General features: G+C 47.4%; 1 protein-coding gene across 4 annotated transcripts in view; it reads right to left on the reverse strand.

Annotated features, from left to right (window-relative positions):
* Nucleotides 1-2,169: 2,169 nt before the first annotated feature.
* Nucleotides 2,170-23,137, reverse strand: part of RPF2 (ribosome production factor 2 homolog) — a 103,243-nt gene continuing 82,275 nt past the window's right edge. For all 4 annotated transcript variants that reach the window (XM_029595258.1, XM_029595257.1, XM_029595259.1 and 1 more), the window contains exons 9-10: nt 20,729-20,873; nt 2,170-3,530 (exon numbers count right to left, since the gene is read on the reverse strand). In XM_029595258.1, the coding sequence (XP_029451118.1) occupies nt 3,360-3,530; nt 20,729-20,873 (316 nt within the window). In that variant the 3' untranslated portion in view covers nt 2,170-3,359. The remainder of the gene's footprint in view (nt 3,531-20,728; nt 20,874-23,137) is intronic.

Consider the following 23,137-nt stretch of genomic DNA (forward strand, 5'->3'; position numbering starts at 1 on the left):
CTGCTATCAGGAGAGCACAATACCCCATTGGTCCTGAGGCCATCTGGCTACATGCTAGGAAAGGTTGCATTTCACCTGTCCTGTTTATGCAACACTTTAAAAATTAAATCAGCAAATGGTTTATAGAAATATAATTTACTATGAAACAAAAGACCGAAAACTATTATATATATGTACTTTGTTTAGTTCTTATTCAGTGGCTGCTTGACCCTTGCATTCATTAAATGGAACATTCCTTGTCACTGTCCAGAAATAGTCTACAAGCATTGATGGGCTCCATTTGCCCTGTTATTTTTCTATTACTGCACTGTCCTGGTGAAATCGCTCACCATGCTCATCTGTCACTGCTCCGCAGTTTGCCAGAAAAAAAAATCTAGATGAGAGTGCAAAATATGCATCTTTAGTAACGAGTTGCAGCCAAAGCTTCTGTATGCCTTGAGGTTTTCCACCAACTTCTTGTCGTTTCTCAGAAAATTTGATACCATTAACTGGAAGTCTTCCCACGCTGTCAATCCCTTGCCACGCAAGCCCAGTCATAGCTTTATTTATGGATGCAGAGATGTTTATTAGACATTTCCCGACTAATTTGAGATCCTTTCTTTTCTTAACGTACTTATCCTCTGCCATTCCCAAGCCAAAGGTCACATATACTGACTCAGTAGTGTATCTTGAAAACTAAAGCCAATCAACAATTTTAAGCATCATTTTCGTTCTCAGGACCCAGATTTAGTAAAGCTTGACTACATTCATTTTGGCTGTAGACCAATTAATGTTTTACCTCTTCTTACAAAGCAGTATTACATGAGACAATTTTTTCACTTTGTCATGCTGGGGCTCAGGATGTTAAACTGTATCTTTATATATACATGATTAAGGTCACTCCCGACACACCTCATCAAAACACGGTCTGTGGCCGAGGACCAGGAGCAACAAAATTATATACAAATTTTGTTTTGGATGTTACATTTCTCAACCATACTTGAATATTGCCTGTTCCTTCTTATAATTTGGATATGATCTGATGGTTTGCCTCTCCACCTGCTTTCACACTGGGGCTCACATAGAAACATGATAGCAGAAAAAGACCACAGAACTTATCAAGCTTGCCCATCCACACCAATTTAATTATTAATAAGCATCAATGGCACATAGACCTGTAAAAAGACACGAATATGCATGAGATGCACTTCCATGTACCATCTCCACTCACTGTATATAAATACATAGTCATAGAGAATATTGTGAAAACTCCCACAGGCTTCTAGCACTTGAAAACTGGAGTTGACATTCCCAATTTACATCTAGGCACACTGCTTCAAAAAGGTTGCCTAGCGCTGTTATAGTTGCATGCTGGCATCAACAAATGAACAGAATCAAATGCCAAGAGATTGCCCATCTGATCCTGACTAAATTGAAACTGCAGCACAGACCAGTAGCATGGAAGAAGAGTTTCCTCCAGACCACTCAATATGCAGCTCCTCAGTTATCAGCAGAAAACAGGTTAAACAATCAAGGGTCAATCCCCTTAATAGAGACCTTGCCTGATAATATAATGGCGGCAGAGCCTTCAAGCAACTACATCCACTTGTTACTGCTAAGTAACATTTCCCACCAAAAGGACTACTGCAGACTTTAACAATGGTACTGTAAGTAAGCACTTACCAGAAGAGGCTGCAATGCTGCAAACAGCATCAGTTTAAAACAGAAAAGACTGATATTTAAAAGCTGGTACTGAGATAATGGATCCAGGATAATATCACCACTGGCATGATATTAAAGCAGTGACTGTACTACAACTACCGTCCCAGCATCATAGTACCATAGATGGTAACAGAAAAAGCCCATTTTTCTGCCCAGTTATTCCTGCCAGCCATAGGGAATGACTGTATTACAGCGCATTAAGCCAAAACTACGGTAGTACATCAAGTCTCACCTTGGGCAAATGCAATTCTTAAATTTTTTGTTCCCACTCTAATTGAATTTTACTAGAAGTTCTATGTTTTCATCTTGTCCACTGAGCAGAAGCTCATGTTCATGCTTGTTGTTATCAGACCCCTGTTATGGAAAATTCCTGGATCCTATTTAAAGCATAACCTGCTCCCTTTAGATAAGCTATTCAAACTAAAGTAAAGCAGCCTTTGCTGATTATGTTTCAGATTAGTCACTCTGTATATTTATAGATATAGGTAGAGCATGTCTAAAAATTTATATGGCAGAGTCCCTGCTTAATTTTTTTTTTTTTTTAATAATTATACCACTTCAAGAAATGACATAGGTGTGCTCTTACCCCTTTATCCAGGGCAATTTATTTGTTCCTTCTGTACTATACCATTTTAGGCAGATAAGTGATCCATATACACAGTTCCCCACTTAAGTTCACATCCAGATTCCTATGTTTAACCAAAGTTTTGTAATAATCCAAACAGCTACCCATACCACTGATGCCATTACCTGAACATCGGTTCACCTCGGTTGCCAGTGTAGTCCACAAGGCAGACCTGGCTATGGCAACACTTTCATTGCTCCTAACGTTGTATGGGACTCAATTTGCCGCTCATTGTGGCAACCCCAACACTCAAGTTGTTTGAGTATGGAATTTTATTTATGATGAAAATGTATAACTCACTCCTCCTACCAGTGCACCCAGACCAAGTTAAACATTTTTCTACATTTTAACATGTGCCAGTAGGTTGTTCTTCTGCTCTCTTTACTCTTTTGCAACAAATAATTCTCTGTAGTTAGCCCTTGCCATCCTAAGCTTTTATTTTAGCTTCCCCAACCCAACCCTGGAAGATGTTCCATGTTTTCAACACCCTTTTCAAGGGGGAAAAAAAATTTACTGACGTTTTTCCTCAGTCTACAAACTCCAGCTTCTCATGTTTTCTTCTAGAACTTCCATTCACTTGAAACAGGTTTGTTACTTGTACACTCCTAATACTTTTAAAATACCTGAATATCTCTATCATGTCTCCCCAACCCTATAGGGTCTACATCTTATCCCACAAGGAGTTTATGCAGACCCTATGCAAGGACACAGGTGGACTCAGTCAGCTGTCAATGAGTGGGCATGGACTGATGGAAGAGGGCTACGGATAAAGGTTTCTTTGTGGCCTGGGCGCCTGTACCACATTGCCCATTTGGCACTGGCATGCAAATAGATGGTAAATGTTCATTACAAGGAAAGCACACAGAAAGACAGACTTGTGTATTTTAGTAATAAAATATACCAGAACTCAAAGACACAAAAAAATAAAAAAGGTCCTTAGGCCACACAGTCTGTGGCTCCTTTTCCCTGCAGAACAGCTGCTGAGATTGAGAAGTTATGGGTGGGGGAGCAGGCAGCAAACCGAGCATGTCCCTCACATGGGTCTGGGCTTCTTTGGGCTGTTCTCTGGATTGCCTGCTGCCGATCCCCTTTTCAATCCTTTCAGCTTTCTGGTCTGCAGCCTGCCTAGGTCTTGCTTTTGCATGTGAATGCGGCCGTAAGTTGTGCCAAAAGGATCCTGAGAAATATTTTTCTTCTTCTTTGACTATAACAAAAATAAGGAAATGTTTAATTTTCAGAGCTCCTGTGTGATTTTAAAGCCTATCTATTGGGGGACAGAGGCACAGGTCAAGGGGTCCTTGCTTCCATGGACCTGTGGCTACCACTAACAAGGTTAACAACATATTCAGTGGAATTTCAAAAGTGAAATTTAAACTTACTTGTTCATTTCCTTTAGTCCTACCAGACCAGTTCAAACAAGTGGGTTATGTCCATCCTGCCAGTAGATGGAGATGAGAAAAAAAAAAGTTCAAAGCTGACTTTACTCCCCCCCTACAAAGGTCTGGTGCTGCCTTCAGCTCTTCAGTATCCTATGTCAAAGCTAGGACAACCAAAATGGAGAAATTATTTACCTGGTAATTTCTTTTTCCTTAGTGTAGACAGATGGACTCAAGAACAATGGTTTATATGCTCCCCTGCCAGCAGATGGAGATGGAATCAGGTTTCAAAGCTGATATCACCCTAGATACACCTGCAGTGACCTCAGCCATTCAGTATTCTCTTCAAAAGCCTCTATAGACATACTATTGAAAAAACTTGATTAAAAACAGATAACCGTTAATTGTACTCAACCAAACACTGAACCCCAGTAAGAATATAGATGCCCTGATCTAGGGACTGGATGACGGCTTATCCGTAATCTCTTGGAATCAATATCCACTCCATGGGCAAATCTTTGGCACAGTTCTTAGGCAGCCATGGGTGGGACGCTGAGCCCATCTGTCTACACTAAGGAAAACAAAATTATCAGGTAAGTAATTTCTCCATTTCCTAGCGTGTAGCCAGATGGACTCAGGACCAAAGGAATGTACAAAAGCTACTCCAATCAGGGTGAGAGGCTGCCCACAGTCCCGTATGTCCGGGTGAAAGAACCTGGAGAAGATTTGTAAGGAGGACCACATCGCCACTCGGCCGTTATCGATGGCAGACAGCAGTCTAGCTTCTAACATGGTCCGATATGGTTCTAAACCAGGGGGAATTACCCCATCTTCCAAGGAATCTGTATCTTCTTCGTCCATGCCGTCCGTAACTCTGCCAGGGGTACCCTTGGTGAGGCGATGCATACCTTGAGGTCTGCTGATAGGACTGGGAGAAGGAGGGCTTACCAGCTGAGGCTCCGCCAGGACAGGGGCAAGTGAGGTAGCAGACTGCACCTGTACAAAGGTTTGAAGGCCCTGGAAAAATTCCACCCAAGAGAAAGTAGCTGGGTGCGTGCCTAGGCCCAGGAGGTACTGGGGTAAGTGCCGCTAAATTTCTCTCTCATGGATAACCCAGTCCCGGGGGTACTCAGATCTGGGTGCTCCCAGTTAAGGCTATGGCTAACCCATCCTCTGAATGGGAGGAGCCAGACTTGGCAAGCTCAGGGGAGGCCAACTCTCCCTGGGCTTCCTCAGCGTGCTGACATAAGTTGGAATCCAGGTCAGACTGTGAAGCCCTAATATGACAAGCAGCGCAGAGAGAAAGGCGCTTATGTTTCTTGGCTGCTGGAGCCATTGGCGGCAATAACTGTGTTCTGTCGGCTCGTACTTAAAATTTTATGTGCACAGATTTTGGGCTCCTAGGTGGGATGCGGCGAGGCGTAGGCACAGCCCGTATGCCTGGCCTTACCTGTATTCTGTACTTAGTAGATTGTGAGTGAATGTACACATGCAACGTTATGCACACAGCGCATGCGCAGAGCCAATGCACTGCGCATACCGAGAGTCTATGGAGGGCAATATGGCACGCACAAAGACACACAAAAGATGGTGCCACTGCGACCTACCACGCAGTGTGCCAACCAGCCTAAAGTGAGGCCTGGCCCACTGGGGGGGGGGGGCGCGCATTCAACCTGCTTAGAAGCCCATTTCCCCATACCCCAACAGGATCGGGAACAACGTCCGTACAGCGCCCCGAGCAAGGAGATCGAAGGAAGTCTTACCGAAACCCCTCCAAATGTCTTTAAATCGAGAGGTAAATCATCTCTCTCTTCCCCCCCCCCCCCCCTTACCTGGGCTCAGCGCTTACCGGCTGAGTACAGAGACTGTCTCTAGCTGTGGAGGGAGAGGGCTTTGGCCATCACCGCCGTGCTCGGCTTCCTGCACCCACTGGCTTTCAGCTGCTTAAGCCTTGGCTACAGGACCACGGCACACCTCTGAGGGATCTTGGAAATCACCTCAGGAATTCTCAACTGGGGGGAGGGTCCTCGAGGTATCACCGCAGGAGAGCGGGGCTCAAATGTTTTCTCCAATTTAAAGGAAAATTGGGTCTTACCTGCTAATTTTCGTTCCTATAATACCACAGATCAGTCCAGACCAGTGGGTTATGCACGCCCACCAGCACATGGAGGCAGCGAATAAAACTTCGAGGCACTGGCTATATACCAAGTGTGCCACCTGCAGCTCCTCAGTATTAATACCCAAGCCAAGATGCAATAGACAAACTTATTTAAAAAACCCCATAAGGGTGAACAAGAAACAAAAATGCAAGGGTTGGAGTCCCCTGAACCTGGAACCCCAGAACCGGACCATAGCCCATAACATTCAAATGAATAAAGATCATCCCTTCAATTCTTCTTACATATAGCAGCTAAGTACCAGGCAAGTCAGTCTTTTGGCAGTTCCACCAAGGTGGGCCTCTGGACTGATCTGTGGTACTACAAGAACGCAGGTAAGACCCAATCAGTCCAGACCAGTGGGATGTATCAAAGCCACACTACACCGGGTGGGAACCCGAGAGACCCGCTCGTAGAATGCTTTCCCCAAAAACCGCGCTCTCAGGTGCCCATACATCCCGACTATAATGTCTTGTAAAGGTATGCATAGAGGACCAGACCGTGGCCCTACATATTTCTTCAGGAGATACCAGCTGACACTCCGCCCAGGAAGCCACCTGCACTCTAGTAGAATGCGCTTTTAAACCCGCCAGAATAGGCCGACCATTGCCAATGTAGGATGAACAGATGGCTTCCTTTAATCAGCGAGCCAAGGAGGCCCTGAATGCCTTCTCACCTTTCTTCGGACTCCCAAACAATACAAAAAGATGGTCCGACTTTCAAAAGGAATTAGTGACCTCTAAATAACGGATCAATACCCAGTGCACATCCAACAAGTGCAGTTCACTACCTGATGGCAAGTCTTGAGACCAATTCAGAAAGCCGGGCAACTCCACGGATTGATTCACATGGAAGGCTGATACCACTTTAGGCAGGAAGGAGGGTACCGTATGCAAAGACACCTTATCAGTCGAAATGCGTAGGAAAGGATCCCGACAGGAGAGAGCCTGCAGTTCAGAAATATGTCTAGCAAAACAAAAGGCCACCAGGAAAACAGTTTTCAAAGTAAGGTTCTTTAGGGAAGCTCGGTGCAACGGCTCAAAGAGCTGAGCAGAAAGCGATCGTAAAACTAGGATAAGATTCCAGTCCGGACACAACTTATGAACTGTGGGGCGAAGATGCTTTACTCCTCTTAGGAAACGGACAACATTTGGATGGCTGGCCAGGGACTTGCCATCAACCCGGCCCCTGAGGCACCCCAGAGCCGAAACTTGGACCCAGAAGGAACTATAAGCCAGGCCCTTAGATAAGCCCTGCTGAGAAAGGCTAAAATGTGGGGAACGGTCACCGAAAGGGACCCTACACCTCACTGATCACACCAGCCCTCAAACACTTTCCACACCCGAACGTATAACATGGAAGTGGAGGGATGTTTAGCTTGGAGGAGGGTGGAAATCACCGGTTCCAAATAACCCTTCATGCGGAGCTGCCGCCTTTCATAAGCCAGGCCGCGCGAGAGAAGCGATCCTCCCAATCTGAAAAGATGGGCCCCTGACGGAGGAGATCTGGGAGGTGGGCCAGATGCAACAGACCGTCTGCCGCGAGCTGGACAAGGTCTGCAAACCAAGTACGTCGTGGCCACTCTGGAGCCACCAGGATCACTGAACCTGGGTGTTCCTCTACACACCAGAGAACCCGACCGATGAAAGGCCAAGGAGGAGAGACATAGAGCAGAATCCCGGTCGGCCACTTGCACACGAGTGCGCCCAGACAGACTGCCCCGACCTCCTTTTTGTGACTGAAAAACCATACTGTCTTCGAGTTGGTTCGTGTAGCCATGAGATCTAGTTGGGGAATCCCCCCCATCTGGCACAAATGTGATTCCAAGCTTCCCGGGAAAGTTCCCACTCCCCGGGATCCAGCTGATGTCGGCTGAGGAAGTCCGCCTAAACGTTGTCCACTCCTGCCACGTGAGAGGCTGCAATTCCTTCCAGATGAACCTCGGCCCAAGCAAAGAGAAGATGAGCCTCCTGAGCCACGGCTGGGCTCTTGGTTCCTCCCTGTTAGTTGAGATACGCCACCGTGGTGGCGTTGTCTGAGAAGACGCAAACCATTCTTCCTTGGACCAGAGGCAGGAACACTACCAATGCCCTGCGGACTGCTCTCGTCTCGAGTCGACTGATGGACCAGGACCGTACCGGTAAGGACCAGGTGCCCTGGGCTGCAAGACCCAGGCATACCGCTCCCCAACCTTGAACACTTGCATCAATCAACACAACCACCCAATCCGGGACTTCGAGGGGCATGCCCTTCTGTAAGGTGGCCTCCGATAACCACCATTCCAGGCTGGTCCTGGCCTGCTGTGACAATGGTAACGGCAGTTGGTACTGTTCTGACACCGGGTTCCAGCAAGACAGCAGAGCCCTCTGCAACGGCCTCATGTGAGCAAAGGCCCACGGCACCAACTCCAGCATCGAAGCCAAGGAGCCCATAATCTGCAGATAGTCCTACACTCTGGGTATCTGAAGGTGTAGAATATGAAGTGCTTGTCGCAACTTGTCCATCCTGTCCGTTGTGAGGAACACCTTGCTGACCTGAGTGTCGAAATGAGCTCCCAGATATTCCAGGGATTGCGATGGGATTAGATGACTTTTTGTCCCATTGATCACCCAGCCTGACTGGAGCAACTGCGTCACCCAGTGTATTGCTCGCCAGCAATCCTCCTCCGTCTTTGCTCGAATCAGCCAATCATCGAGGTAAGGGTGAACTAACACTCCCTCCATCCGGAGAGCCACCACCACGACTACCATCACCTTGGTAAAGGTTCACGGGGCTGTCGCCAAGCCGAAGGGGATGGCCCAGAACTGGAAATGCTATCCCAGAATCTTGAAATGCAGGAACTGCTGATGATCACTCCGAATCGGAACATGGAGGTAGGCCTCTGTAAGATCCAAGGAGGCAAGGAATTCCCCTTTGCTGCGATGACCGTTCTTAGGGTCTCCATCCGGAAGCGGGGAACCCTCAAGCTTCGGTTCACCTGCTGTAGATCCAGGGTAGGACTGGAAGGTACCCTCTTTCTTTGGAACCACAAAGTAAACGAATTACCAACCCCTTCCCTACTCATCCCGTGGAACGGGAACAATCGCTTCCAGACAGAGCAACCTTCGTATTGTGTCCTCCACCGCAACCTGTTTGTTGCAGGAAATGCAACGTGATTCCAGAAAGGTCTCCTTGAGAGGGCGAGAAAATTCTAAGGCGTAGCTGACCCTTATTACCTCCAGAACCCAGTGATCCGAGGTGATTCTGGCCCACTCCTCGAAAAACTGGGACAGTCTGTCCCCAACCGCCACGCATGAGGAGTGGGCGGGCCTGATCTCATTGGACAGGCTTCCCGGCTCCCGTTCCTTGGCTGGAGCCACCTCTTGCCAGCCTGTAGGATCCATGAAAGGACTATTGCCGAGCCATTGATTGCCCGGAGCGGAGGAGGAGGGGCCGCCCCTCCCAGACCGAAACCTTTGAGCGTCCCGATAATGGGTCCGTGGCGCAAAGAGCTTTTTGAACGGCTTCCTATCCTCAGGTAGCTTTTACCCTTGGTGTTTCCAGGGACTTCATAAGCTGGTCCAGATCCTCACCAAAAAGAAGTTTCCCTCGAAAAGGAAGGTTACATAACTGTGATGTGGAGGATGCATCCACCACCCAATTTCGAAGCCACAGTAACCGGCCTGGCCACTACCAAAAAGACCATACCCCAGGCCGAAGTACACACGAGATCATACAAGATGTCTGCCACATAAGCGACACCCACCTCCAGCCGGGCCGCCTGGGACAGGGACAAACCTCTGGAGGAAGCTAGATCCTGAGGTTTTTGAATCCAACACAAACAGGCGCACTGCATCTTGCTCACGCAAACCGCCGCTTGAAGACTCAAGGAAGAGACCTCAAACAGGTGCTTAAGGTGAAGTTCCAGCTTATGGTCCTGAACATCCTGTGGAGCCACGGCACCCGCCACCGTATGGTAGTCTTCCTAGTGACTGCTGCCACCACCGCATCCACCTTTGGAGTCTTCAAGCGCTCCAAAAGTTCCTCGAGAACCGGGTACAGTTTAGACATAGCTCGGCCAGCATTGAGGCCTGCCTCCGGAAATTCCCATTCTCGACTAATAAGCTTCTGAATCTTCTTCGGAATAGGAAAAGCGCTGGGCGGACCCATGAGACCGTCCAGGACCGGGTTAACACCCTCACTGTCGGACTCTTCCTGAGTGAGCTTCACCCCCAACTACTCGAGCACCTGGGGGATAAGGGGGTCGCAGCTCTTCCTTCTTAAACAGCCGAACCACACATGGATCGTCCCCTTCAGAACCACTCTCCACCTGAAGCTGGTAGTCCCCATCAGATCCAGATTTGGGAAGAGGGTCACATCCAGGTCTGTAGCAGCATCCGCCAGGGGTGAGGGATCCTCCTCCCCCTATGGGTCATCAGAGCCTTCAAGATTCCCCCCGGACCAAGGCTGCGCGAGATCTGCGAGTCTGTACGCAATTTGGGGTGTTTCGGGACCTCCCCGCCCCCAACTTCCCTCCAGGGTTCTGCACTTTGCCAATTTTCTTGCCAAGAAAGCCTCATGCATGAGGAGGACAAACTCGTGAAAAACCACCCGGACCCGTCTCGTTGTCGCTGTAATCAGACCCCATGTCTCCCTGATCCGGTTCCTGCAGCGTGGGCGACAGCGGGGGAGGGTCGTCCGAGGACTCCTTCCTGGCAGGTGTAGATGAGGCTGCAGGAGACATGCAAAGGATTCAGCCCCTGAAGCTGCCCCCCACGCAGCCTTCTTGGGCTTTAGCCCCTTAGAAGAGAACCCCTCTCCTCCTGCAGCACAAGTAGTACACAGGGAGAGGGAGTTCAGGTAGGCAGACCAGGTACCACAGGCCTTGCAAGGCTCCATTAGAGGCTTTTCCGCCATACTCCAAACCGATGAGGCCCCTAGAGATCCCCCCAGGCGAGAAAGAGAGCTGCTGCACACGCCAAAAATAACCCGGCCCTGCCGAGCCGACGCACAGGAAGGCAACTGACAGCGAGAAAATAAAATGGCCGCTGCACTAAAAAATAGCTCGGCACCACTAAGCAGCCGCGTGTAGGGAGCTCCTACCCAGCCAGGAAAGCCCCGTAGAAAACGCTGCCTGCTCTCCCCACCAGGCCCCTCCAGGCACACAGGACTGCTGGGCTCACATCTGCCGAGCAGACTGAAACACCTGACAGAGCCGCTGAACGCAGGAAGCCTAGGAAACAAAAAAAAAAACCCACCAAAAAAACCCTTTTTTTTTTTTTTTTTTAACAGCTTCCCCAAAAGGGTACTTCCCTGAACCAGTGGCCACTTGGAGGGAGGCTTCAGGACCGCTGAGGGAGCCAGTCCCCTGGCTATCAGGAGTCCTGGGACACTCGGGCTAGCACAGCCAGGGGTATCCAACCCCCCGTTCGCCCGGCTCTATCCAAGGGATGGTCGCAAGAAGGAACCTGGCACCTCGGGGAGCAAATTACTCCAGAAAAAACTCAGCAAAGAGCTGCAGGTATGCACTACCACCATCTGCTGGAGACAGAGAAATACTGAGGAGCTGCAGTTGGCACACTTGGTATATAGCAATGCCTCGAAGTTTTATTCTCTGCCTCTATCTGCTGGGGGGAGTGCATAACTCACTGGTCTGAACTGATCTGGGTATGTTCAGAAAATGTAGAATTTCTCCTTACAAAAAGTACAGCAATCCCCATAGGGAGAGGTACGTCCACCATCTTCTGGAGACATAATACTGAGAGGCTGTGGTCACTGCAGGGGAGTATGTAGGGTGACATCAGCTTTGAAATCTGACTCCGTGTCTATCTGCTGGCAGGTGAGCATAACCCATTAATCCTGAATCCATCTGGCTACATACTAGGAAAACAACTGCTGATCTGGCCAAAACAGGAATAACAACCAGGCCCTGTTCCGTGTGCACTGCAGTGCTGACTTCCACACTAGGAGCCAAGGCTCGATCTGGGAAACCCACCTAGTTGTGCTCTTGGAGGGTCCTCATCCACTGCAGTTCGCATGTGCCCATCTTGTGCCTGCTTACTCACAAGCCTGGCAGAATGCACCCACTGACACACTGAGCTACCGTGACTTACCTGTGGCTCCATGCCTCCCTCTCTTTACAGCCATACTGGAAGCCAGCAGAGGGAGGGAGAGGTGAAAGTGATCAGCTCAGACTCAGAGTCCAAATGCGGCACAGCACCACCGGAGACTGGTAGGCAGTCCAGAGAAAAGGCTGTGCTGCAAGCCTTTTTTTTGTTTTTTAAATAAAATACCTCCTCCGTGTTACTCTTCCAGAATAGAGGAAGAGTGTGCTGTCAGTAGCTCCTGCTGCCGGATCCATTGAAGGAACAAAGTTGAATGGGACCACCCAGTACTTTGATCCATTGGAGCAGGAAGTCAGACCCCAAAATCAGTCTGTTCCCAAGGGAGAATTAGTCCCACCAAGACCATCACCCGGAGTGCCCCCAAGTCTAGGCCTATGCTCCGCTGAGAAACCGGGCCTACATGTAGCTGCAGCACCAATCCATGCATCTACACCATCTGCTAGAGAGAGAAATACAGAGTCTATAGGGGGAGCTTCTATAAGGGGAGTGAAGTCAGCTTTGAGCTTTCTGTCTCCTCTGCTGGCAGGGAAACGTAACCCATTTGCTTGGACTGGTCTGGTAAGGACAATAAAGAAGCAGTCATTAATAGAAAAGAAAATTATCCCTTAAAAAGAGCAAGTTTGCTTACCGTAAACGGTGTTTTCCGTAGATAGCAGATGAATTAACCATGCTGTCTGGGTATGTCTTCCGTGCCGCTAGGTGGCGCAGCTCTCTAAGTCTAGTAAAGACTTTCAGCTAGGTGTTCCCTGTTTGCCTCAAGCTCCTCAGTCAGTATCAAAGCAAGTGGTTATGCATGCTTGAACTGTCCGGGAAGGCGGGCGGGTCAGCATGGCTAATTCATCTGCTATCTATTCTTACAATTCACCCAACAGATCCTCACAATTATTTCTTTCATTCAACCCGAACGCACAAGGACGTCCAGTGACATAGAGAACTTTATCCACATGGATATCCCACTGCATTCAGTTTTGCTATCAAAAAAGATCTGAAACACTAGCTGCAACTCCAAAAGCACATCAGGTACGTGCAATGGTGGCCTCACTGGCATACCTCCATGAGATACCCATTGTAGACATCTATAAAGCAACAACATGGTCATCACTGCACACTTTCACATCCCATTACTGTTTAACTGTGGATGATGATGATTGCTTGAATTCTTACAAACACCAAAAAAAGGGACCATATCACCCCCATTCTCCAGCACCTACATTGGCTACCTATCAAATACAGAATTCACTTCAAAACCATTATGATGATTCACAAGGCCCTACATAACATCGCTCCTCTCAATTTAACCTTTCAACTGCAGCTTCACACCTCCAAGAGACTGACAAGAAGTGCGTACAGAAATATGCTACGCGCCCAGCCAGCAAAATCCTCCCTGAGGAAACGCGCACTATCCACAGCTGGCCCCATACTCTGGAACGCGCTCCCACTAGACCTTCGCCTCGAATCGTGCCACATTACTTTCAAAAAGAAACTAAAGACTTGGTTTTTTGCACAAGCTTTCCCAGGAATCTAAAAGCCGAAAGAAAACAATATCAGCCTGGCCTCTGACCCAACTCACTTTATGTACATTGTTTACTGTATTTTGTATATTTTGTATATTTAGTTACCTCTATTTAGCTATTTATGCTTAATCTCTGTATCCTTTGCCAAGTTCTGCTGCCCCCCCATATTATCTGTTATATTGTTATCTTGTTGCAATGTAAACTGCCCACTGAGGCGTCAGTTTGAGTTCCTTGTAAACCGGTGTGATATGTATATTATACAGGAACATCGGTATATAAAAACCAAAAATAAATAAATAAATAAATAAATCTACGGTAAGCAAACTTGCTCTTTTCATGTAGATAAGCAGCTGAATTAGCCATGCTGTGTGGGAGTCCTCAGCTGACGTATTGAGCAGTCTGATATAAGCATAGTTTGTTTATTGTGCTCCATACTGGAGGTATTGGCGGACAGTTCCTATGAAGGCATCGTCTGTGAAGAACAGGTGCTCTTTTGTAGGATAGCCCATCTCATGAGTGCATCATCCACAGTTAAACAGTAATGGGATGTGAAAGTGTGCAGTGATGACCATGTTGTTGCTTTATAGATGTCTACAATGGGTATCTCATGGAGGTATGCCAGTGAGGCCACCATTGCACGTACCTGATGTGCTTTTGGAATTGCAGCTAGTGTTTCAGATCTTTTTTGATAGCAAAACTGAATGCAGTGGGATATCCATGTGGATAAAGTTCTCTATGTCACTGGACGTCCTTGTGCGTTCGGGTTGAATGAAAGAAATAATTGTGAGGATCTGTTGGGTGAATGAGTGCGCTGTTTGTAGTAGGCAAGCGCATGTTTACAGTCTAGAGTATGAAGTTTTCGTTCATTGTCATTTGCATGAGGTTTTGGGTAAAAGGTGGGCAAGGTGATGGTCTGGTTAATATGGAAACTGGAAATCACCTTTGGGAGAAACTTAGGGTGTGCGTAAGGTCACTTTATCATGGTGAAATTGAAGATAAGGGGGGTAGTGAACAAAGGCTTGCAGTTCACTAACCTGTGTTGCTGAAGTTAAAGCAGTCAGGAAAAAAAGCACCTTCCATGAGAGGTACTGAAGGTGACAGGTGTCTAATGGTTCGAAGGGTGGAAGCATTAGTTGTTCTATAACTATATTAATATCCCTCGGCACCGGTGGTTTCTGCAGAGGTGGATGTAGCCGTAACACTACTTTCATGAATCTGGATACCAACGAATGACAGGATATGGGTTCTCTATCTAGGTGAATGTGGTAAGCTGCTATAGCACTTAAATGAATTTGCAGCGATGAGATAGCAAGGCCTTCCCTGTAGAGAAGATGGAAGTAGGACAGAAGGTGTTCAGGTGGGCAAGTTATTGGATCCACACCTGTTGAGCACCAGGAAGTGTAGCGTGACCACTTACTTTGGTAATTTAGTCTGGTCGACAGTTTTCTCGAGGACAGTAATATGTCTTGAAGGGCAGGAGAAATACTTAATTACTGGTATGCGAGCCTCTCAATCTCCATGCCGTGAGGTGTAGGGAGGAGTGAAGAGGATGTAGAAGAGAACAGTTGTCCTGGGTTAGAAGCAGAGGGCTGCTGCCCAGGCGTATTGGGTTGTGGATTGACAGGTGTAATAGGTAGCTATACCATGGTTGTCGCGGCCATGCTGGCGCAATTAGGATTAGTTCCGCCTGGTCTTCGATACATCTTTGTATTGTGCGAGATATAAGTGGTTTTGGGGGGGGGGGGGGGGGGGGGGGGAACGCATACAGCAGATTGTTCGACCAATTTACGAGAAAAGCGTCTGGAGCGAGTCTGAGTGGGCTTGGGTAAACTGAGCAAACATTCTCCAGCTGTCTGTTGCTTTCTGTCGCGAAGAGGTCGATGGAAGGGAGGCCCCAAACAGAGAATATGCATTGAGCCATTTTCCGATCCAGTTCCCATTCGTGGGGATGAAAACTTTTACTGAGTCTGCTCTGGAATTGTGAATCCTTGGCAGATAAATCGCTTGAAGAGAGATTGATCGTTGGTGAGCCCACTCTAGTATCTGAACTGCTTCCTTGCACAGGTTCCAAGAATCGGACCCTCCTTCCTTGTTTATGTAGAACATGGTAACTTGGCTGTCCGTATGAATCATCACTCTTTTCTCCCGTAGGGAGTCTTCGAAGGCTTGAAGGGCATTTCTTATCGCCTTGAGTTCTAGAAGGTTTATATGTAGCGTACGTTCATATGCTGTCCATAGACCTTGTGTGTTTGAAACTTGTCCAGGTGAGCTCCCCATCCCTTGGAGGATGCATCTGTGGTATTATCTGATGCCGAAGGGGGGGGGGGGGTGTCGAAGGAGTGAGCCCGTCAGTAGTGTCGACAGAAGTAGCCACCACTGCAGATCCTTTTTCATGCTGTTGGTTAAGGAGATGGGAGTGGACAATGGATGGAGAAATTGCGTCCATTGGCTTTTTAAACCCCATTGCAGGCGACGCATATGTAGATGCGTGTGGGACTATATAGATGGAAGCTGCCATGTGCCCCAGAACGGTTAGTACTTATCGAGCTGGTACTGTTGCACACTGAAGTAGAAGGGTAGATAGTCTGGAGAGAGCTAATGCTCTCGGATGAGGAAGGAACACCTTTGTCCTGAATTGTGTTGATGTAAGCTCCTATGAACTGTAAGATTTGAGTAGGCGCTAGATTTGACTTTTCGTAATTGATTAGGAGGCCTAGATTGTCTAGGCAAGAAATCGTTTGGAGAAGATTGTCTCGTAACTGTGTCTGATTGGAAGCTACAAGGAGCCAATCGTCCAGATAGGGAAATATTTGCACCCCCTGTTGACGAAGGTGCGCCACCGCCACTGCTAGACATTTGGTGAATACCCTGGGGGTCAGAGGAAAGGCCGAATGGAAGAACTCTGTATTGGAAGTATTGGTTGTCCGCCTGGAAACATAGGTAACACCAGGAACTGGGGTGCATTGGAATATGATCATACACATCTTTCAAGTCCAGTGAACACATCCAATCCCCGGGTTGAAGAAATGGATTTGAGAGAAGTAATTTTGAACTTCTCCTTGTGGAGGTGTTTTGTTGAGTGAACGAAGGTCCAATATTGGACGTAGACCTCCTGATTTCTTGGGAATTAGGAAATATTGCGAATAAAACCTTGATGTATTTCCGGGTAAGGCAATCTCTGAATGCATTTGTTCTGTAGAAGAATCTTGATTTCTTCCAGAATAGGTTCCTTGTGAGATGTTAATTGCTTTTGAGGAACCCAGTGCAGGAGGGATGAGAAATGGAGAGAGTAACCTTGTTTTATTATTGTCAGGACCCATCGATCTGATATAATGTGATTCCAGGCTGGAAGATAGTTGGACAACCTGCCTCCCACAGGTAGTGACGGTGGCAGTATGATTTTTAAAAACCTGACTGGGGCTTAGTAGGCTGAGGGTCAGCCTGTTGATGTGGCTGACGAGGGGCCCTGGCACGTTGGCGTGGTGCTTGATGCTGGTAAGTTTGTTGCCTCGATGGTTGATAGGTTTGAGGCTTATAGTAGGAGTAAGGCTTAAATGTTTTAAAAGTTATTCTCCTGTACGGAGCCAAAGCCGAATAATGACATCGTGATGTGGACGGTTGTTGAGGGGATGTTAATGAAAGGACTGCTGTTTTTTGTTCCTTGAACTTCATAACAGTATTGGTGACCTGATCACCGAACAAGTTTTCTAGATGACATGGTAGGTTTGCTAAATTGTCGTGAACGTCGTCTCTTATGGCGCTGGAACGTAACCATGCGAGACGTCTCGCTGCTAAGGCATTAGCGGAAGTCTTGGAAGAGACATCGAACCCCTCGTATATAGATCTTAGCAGGTGTCTTAAGCCTTCCTCTAGATTATGGTACTGAGGAGGTAAATTAGTGCCTGTGAGCCTTTTTGAAGTAGTGGCTTCAGTGCCTGCAAATTATCAAAAAGATTGTGCGATGTAAAATTAGTGGTTTTGAATTCGGGCATTGAGCATCGCAGATTGGAAGGACTTTTTTGCAAAGTCATCCAATGATTTATTATCTTTGGTCGGCAGAGTGTTGGAATGAATTCTCGATTTACGAGCCTTCTGCACTGCCGATTCCACTACCACGGAAAGATGTGGGAGCTGAACTGATGAATGGAAAGGAGAATCTTTCATCCTGTATTTGAGATCAATTTTTTGTGATGTTGGAGGAATGGCCAAAGGAGTATCCCACGATTTTTCCATCAACGCTGTCCAAACAGGATGTTGCGGTAGGGCCACTGGTTCGTTAGGCATACTAAAAAATTTTTGACGCGCCTAACATTTCCTGCCGTGGATCAGGAATCCTCCTGGTTTCCACATTAACTATTTGACCGACCTTTTCAATAAACTGAATTTGTAAGGTCTTCTGGAGGTGAGGAGGGCTCAGGGGGCACCTCCGTGGGATCAGAGGGGTAGCATGTCGAATCTGACAAGGAATCCGCATCTGAGATTTCTTCTATTGGGGATGCCGATGAGGTTGAAAGGTCCTTTGTTGCTGGACCAGGTATCCCCGGCTCCTCCAGAACTACTGGTGGTATGGCGGGAGACGGTTGAGGCAGTAGACTAGATTTTTCCACTGACTGTAAAAATTGAGTCAAAATATTAGTAATCTGACTTATGGCTTGATTAGCCAAACCAGACGTAGATGATGTATGAGGTGGTTGTGCAATCGGTGGTAGAGTTGATAGGAGTTCATCTGCCTATGTCCGTCTTTTGGTCGGGGGTTGGCTGAGGCTGTTCAGGGCCCAGGGTGCCAATGGAGGACAGGGATACAGATGATAATGCCCCAGGTGATGTAGGAGTCGTGTCCAATAGACGAGGTGGAGAAACATCCGGATCAGACTCGACAATCAAAGGTGGTGACACCTTTCTGTGTCTTTTGTGGCCTGAGTGGTGTTTATTAGGTGGTTTTTGCGTCGAGTGAGTTGGCAAAGCGCTAGATGCGTGTCGATGGTGCGTCGATCGAATGAAGATGCGTTGTAGTACTCTCTTTGCATCATGATGCGCCAGATTGGCGTGGCTTCGATGCAGGACCGTCCTTGCGTTGGTGCTTTGGTGGTACTTCGGTGCTCCGATGCTTCGGAGTGGAAACGGCGCGTTTGTCCTCAGAGCGCCAATGTATCAGTGAAGCATGAGGCCGCGATGCCACTGTCACATCCCCTGCGCCGTGCGCTGTTTTTTGGCAGGCAAGCAACAGCGGATGTTCTGACCTGGGGGGGGGGGGGTTCGACTGAAGAAGCCCTCTCAATGAAGGAGACTTTTTCTTCCTTTTTGGGCCTGGGGAAGATCTAACAGAGGCCTCGGAAGGGGCATAAGAGCCCGAAGCCCTGGATTGAAGCTAGTGAAGCTTGGCAGCCCACTGATGCTGGGCTCATAGGGACATGTGCCCGCAGTCCGCACAATTTGCCTGGTCATGTGAAGGACAGAGGCATAAATAGCAGGAGATGTGGCCATCAGTGACCAACATGATTTTGCCACAGGAAAAAAATTTGAATCCTGGACGAGGCATGTCTTTAAAGCTGCGCTGCTAGTTGTTTTAATCCTTTTTCCTTCACTTTTTTTTTTTTTTTAAACTTTTTTCCTCACAGAAACTATTTTCTCTCTGGAGAGAAGAGCTCCGTGTGGCTAACCATCGCGCGGAAAAAAACTGAGGAGCCAGAGGCAAACCTGAGAGGATACAGGAGGGAGCACCTAGCTGAAAGACTTTACTAGACTTAGAGAGTTCCACCACCTAGTGGCACGGAAGACTTACCCAGACAGCATGGCTAATTCAGCTGCTTATCTACATGAAAATATCCAAGTATAAGAACAGGGGCATTGGGAGGGCTGTTGGATAATGGCTTTCACCCCATGGCATGCGAGTGGGACTCTGACATCAGGACAGTAGCAGGGAGCTAGGGGGCACTTTGGGTGGTTTTATTCAGATATTTTCATTGGGGTACATACTTCCACATCAAATCAGATACCAGGAAATATGACAAGCCAGCCTAAGCCACACACAAGCACAGCCAAAGTAATTAGGAAACGGGCAATCCTGATCCCAGTTACAAAAAGCTGTAAAAATAAAAGGGACTGATCACCAGAACTATATTATTGCATTCAAAATCTGTGGAGATCTTCATTTTTATTTATTGTATTATTCCCTGGAATTTATCAGCATTTATTATGAACAAACTAGGAGAAAAAGCGCTGGAAAGCAATGACCTTTTTTCCACTTCAGCTCTCAAGATTGATAAACTGAAAAATGAAGGCCCCCATGTATGTGATGAGATGGTCTTGATGGGGAGATAATGCGCCAGCTCACATGTGCTGTTGGTTTTACACTCTCCCCCCACTCCCCCCAGATAGTTTTCACACCGGTGCAGTCTGGGTGGACTTGCTACCTGCGGGCTTTGCACCAGTTTTCAAAGGGAAGGTGCATGCTGTTGCTTGCACCCACGTCTGGATTAGAAAACGCCAGAGCTGAATGCGCCTCTGGGAAGAAGCCGCGTGCAGGGGGAGACGCACTATGCAGCTAAAAGCATCCTCAAAGCCCCCTTCCAGTGACTGAACTGGGTTTGCGTTGCTGGGGGCAGTCGCCTATCACTTGATTTTTTTTTCTGATTTTGCTCATGTGACCTATTAATTTCTCACCAGCAGTTTGCTTTTCAGCACAAATCACTTTCCAACCTGAGTTTTTTGTGTGATTTGTCACATCATTGTGCCTGTTCCTCAGCCTTCTCCATTCATTCTTGATTCCCTCTTCAAACTTCCTTGCTTTTCATTCTCCTGTTTCCTCCGCTATAATACCACACCCTTTCTCCACTCCCCCCTTCTCCCAATCCAGCTTTCACCTCCCTTTACCCCTTCCATCTTTTTCACTGAAGCCTGATGCCTCCCCTTCTCTCTTTCCATTCCCCCTCTGTAACCAGCTGCCACAGTCTTCTCTCGCTCCCTGCCCCCTCCTGCTGGACTGACCAGTGGCTGTGTCCTGTCCCACCACCTTCCTCACTGCAAGCTCTGACGACTGCTGTATATGGATAAGATTTTGGCTGTAGCTACAGCCGGAGCTCTGGCACTAGCAGGGTGTGAACGTGAGCCTCACACAGAGTCCCTGTCATTGCCTGTACCTTACTGCCTCTACTGACACCTACTTGCAAACTAGATTTATTGGCAGAGAAGGTTGTTCATTCTCTCTTTCTTGCACACATGGGGAGCACCGGTTAGGTTTCAGCATTAGTACCTTGAGAGCTTTGGGCTGTTTCATTGCCAGCTTATACAGGTCATCAGATGCCAGGTGTGTTCTCCTCATCGTGAAGTCAAACGACGGTCCCATTTCTTCCAGCTCAATCCGTGGGGTCCTGCAACCCGACTTCTTCAGCAACACCCTGAAAAGATGACAGACGGACAGCAGAAATTAAAAACTACTGGCTGAGAAAGTAAGACAGGGAGGTGGGTCCCTGCTTTTGACCCACATCCCTCCTCTTTAGCCAGACTCTCTCATTCTTTTCCTTTTTATTTTTGGCTGGGAAGGTCAGCTTTAGACAAATGCCTTATTTCTAACTACATTAAAGCAGCACACAGAAATTAAGTTGCCAAAGATCACAGCTAGGCTTCAAAGTGAGGCCCGGTGAGGCCCAGATACATACACTGAGGAGCTGGGGAAAATCAAACTGCTTTTATAGGAAGTCTCCTGAATCAAAGCCCCAAGCTTCTATCAAAGGGTATGTGGCTCTGTTGAATGCGTCCCTTCCACAGGTACATAACAGCATGGAGTCTGCAGCTTTAACGATGCTGGGGAGCACTGGAGGTAGGATGCGTATGTCCTAGAAATCCCACAGCGTGCCACTCAGTCACATTTTGCCAGAACTTGTGTATTGTTGGGACCACATCTGCAGCACAGGGCTCAGTTTTGGGCACCTTGTACCTATAGAGGGGCCACTGAGCTAAGAAAGGGGACATAGGGGCTTACAACTGTGTAAGCTGGAGCTATTTATATTTTCAACAAAAGGCAGTTAAGAAGGGATGTAACTACGTTATACGAATATAGCAAAGAACTCTACAGAAGTTTTCATCAAGCAGCTACAACAAAACAAGGGGCATCCTAAGGGGTAACAGATGCCACTACCTTCAAAACAAGGGGACTTTTTACTCAGTAGTAAAATTACAGAACATTGTGCCAGGAGCAGAAGTTCTGACTACAATACTAAATAAATCATAAAGCACACTAGAGAGATTTTCAGCGGAGAGAGATATTGGTGGGTGTGATGGAATAATAGGGAGAAGAGAATAGCCCCATTACTTGTGGGACTTCATTAGCTGTCTATTGCTTGTAGATTGAAGTTTAAGATCCTCACCTAAGTATTTTGGTGCCTGCATAAGGGTCATCCCAAGTATCTTACATTGCTGTATAAGCCCAAGTATCTTGCATTGTAGCTTCAGTCATCCCAGCTTGACCTACGTGGGTCCCTCCTCCTTCTATTAGACTGGAATCCACCCATCACACTGCTTTTAACCCCTTGACTCAGGTGTTATGAAATTCTCTTCCACTTGATTTTAGGCAAGAAAGAAAAATTGGTTCTTACCTGCTAATTTCTGTTCCTGGAATACGACAGATCAGTCCAGACAAGTGGATTTTGCATCCCTACCAGCAGATGGAGGAAGAGAATAAAAACTTTGAGACACTGCTACATAACCAAAAGTGCCACCTGCAGTCCCTCAGTATTCACCTGTACCCAAGCCAAACTACAGTGAAACTATCCCCCGTCCTCCCAGGATGAATGTCAAACTAAGGGTTGGAGCACCCTGAAACAGAGCCCCCACGACAACCCCACGGAACCAATTAAAACCCACTAGTCCTGTTTAGGTTCTGAATATACATAATGAAAATCCACAAATTGCATTCATACAAGTCTAACGGTCTTCGGTCTTTTGTAAACAAGGGGCTGGGTCTCTGGACTGATCTGTGGTACTTCAGGAATGAAAATTAGCAGGTAAGAACCAATTTTCCTTTCCAGACCAGTCCAGACAAGTGGGATGTACCCAAGTTTCCCTACACTGGGCAGGAACCTGAAAGACCCTTTCGGAGAACACTCTCATTGAAACTTGCCTCCACTGGCGCCTGCCTATCTAACTGATAATGCCTGGTGAAAGTATGAAGGGACGACCATGTGGCCACTCTACAAATCTCCTGTGGAGACACCAACTGACACTCTGCCCAGGACGCTGCCTGCAACCCCTCCGAGACCATCAGACACTTACAGAGATAGGTCAAAAAAATAGTCTCCTTTAACCAACGAGCAATAGTGGCTTTAGAAGCCTTAGTTCCTTTCTTTGCAGTTCTGAACAAGACAAAGACTATTTGACCACTGGAAACTATTATTGAACTTAAGATACCACAACAGAGTCCGAACATCCAGGAAATGCAGTTCCCTTGCATGCTGTCCCTCCCTAGCCAAACTCAGAAAAGCCGGAAGCTCTACCATCTGGTTGAGGTGAAATGACAAAACAAGCTTCGGCAAAAATGAGGGTACCATCCGCAAAGACGCCATAATCCGAAATCCACAGGAACGGTTCTGTACAGGACAAAGCCTGAAGCTCTGAAATCCTTCTGGCTGAACAAATTGCTACCAGAAAACCCACTTTCAAAATG

This window comes from Rhinatrema bivittatum, chromosome 3, assembly GCF_901001135.1.
Source record: "Rhinatrema bivittatum chromosome 3, aRhiBiv1.1, whole genome shotgun sequence".
Taxonomy (NCBI): domain Eukaryota; kingdom Metazoa; phylum Chordata; class Amphibia; order Gymnophiona; family Rhinatrematidae; genus Rhinatrema; species Rhinatrema bivittatum.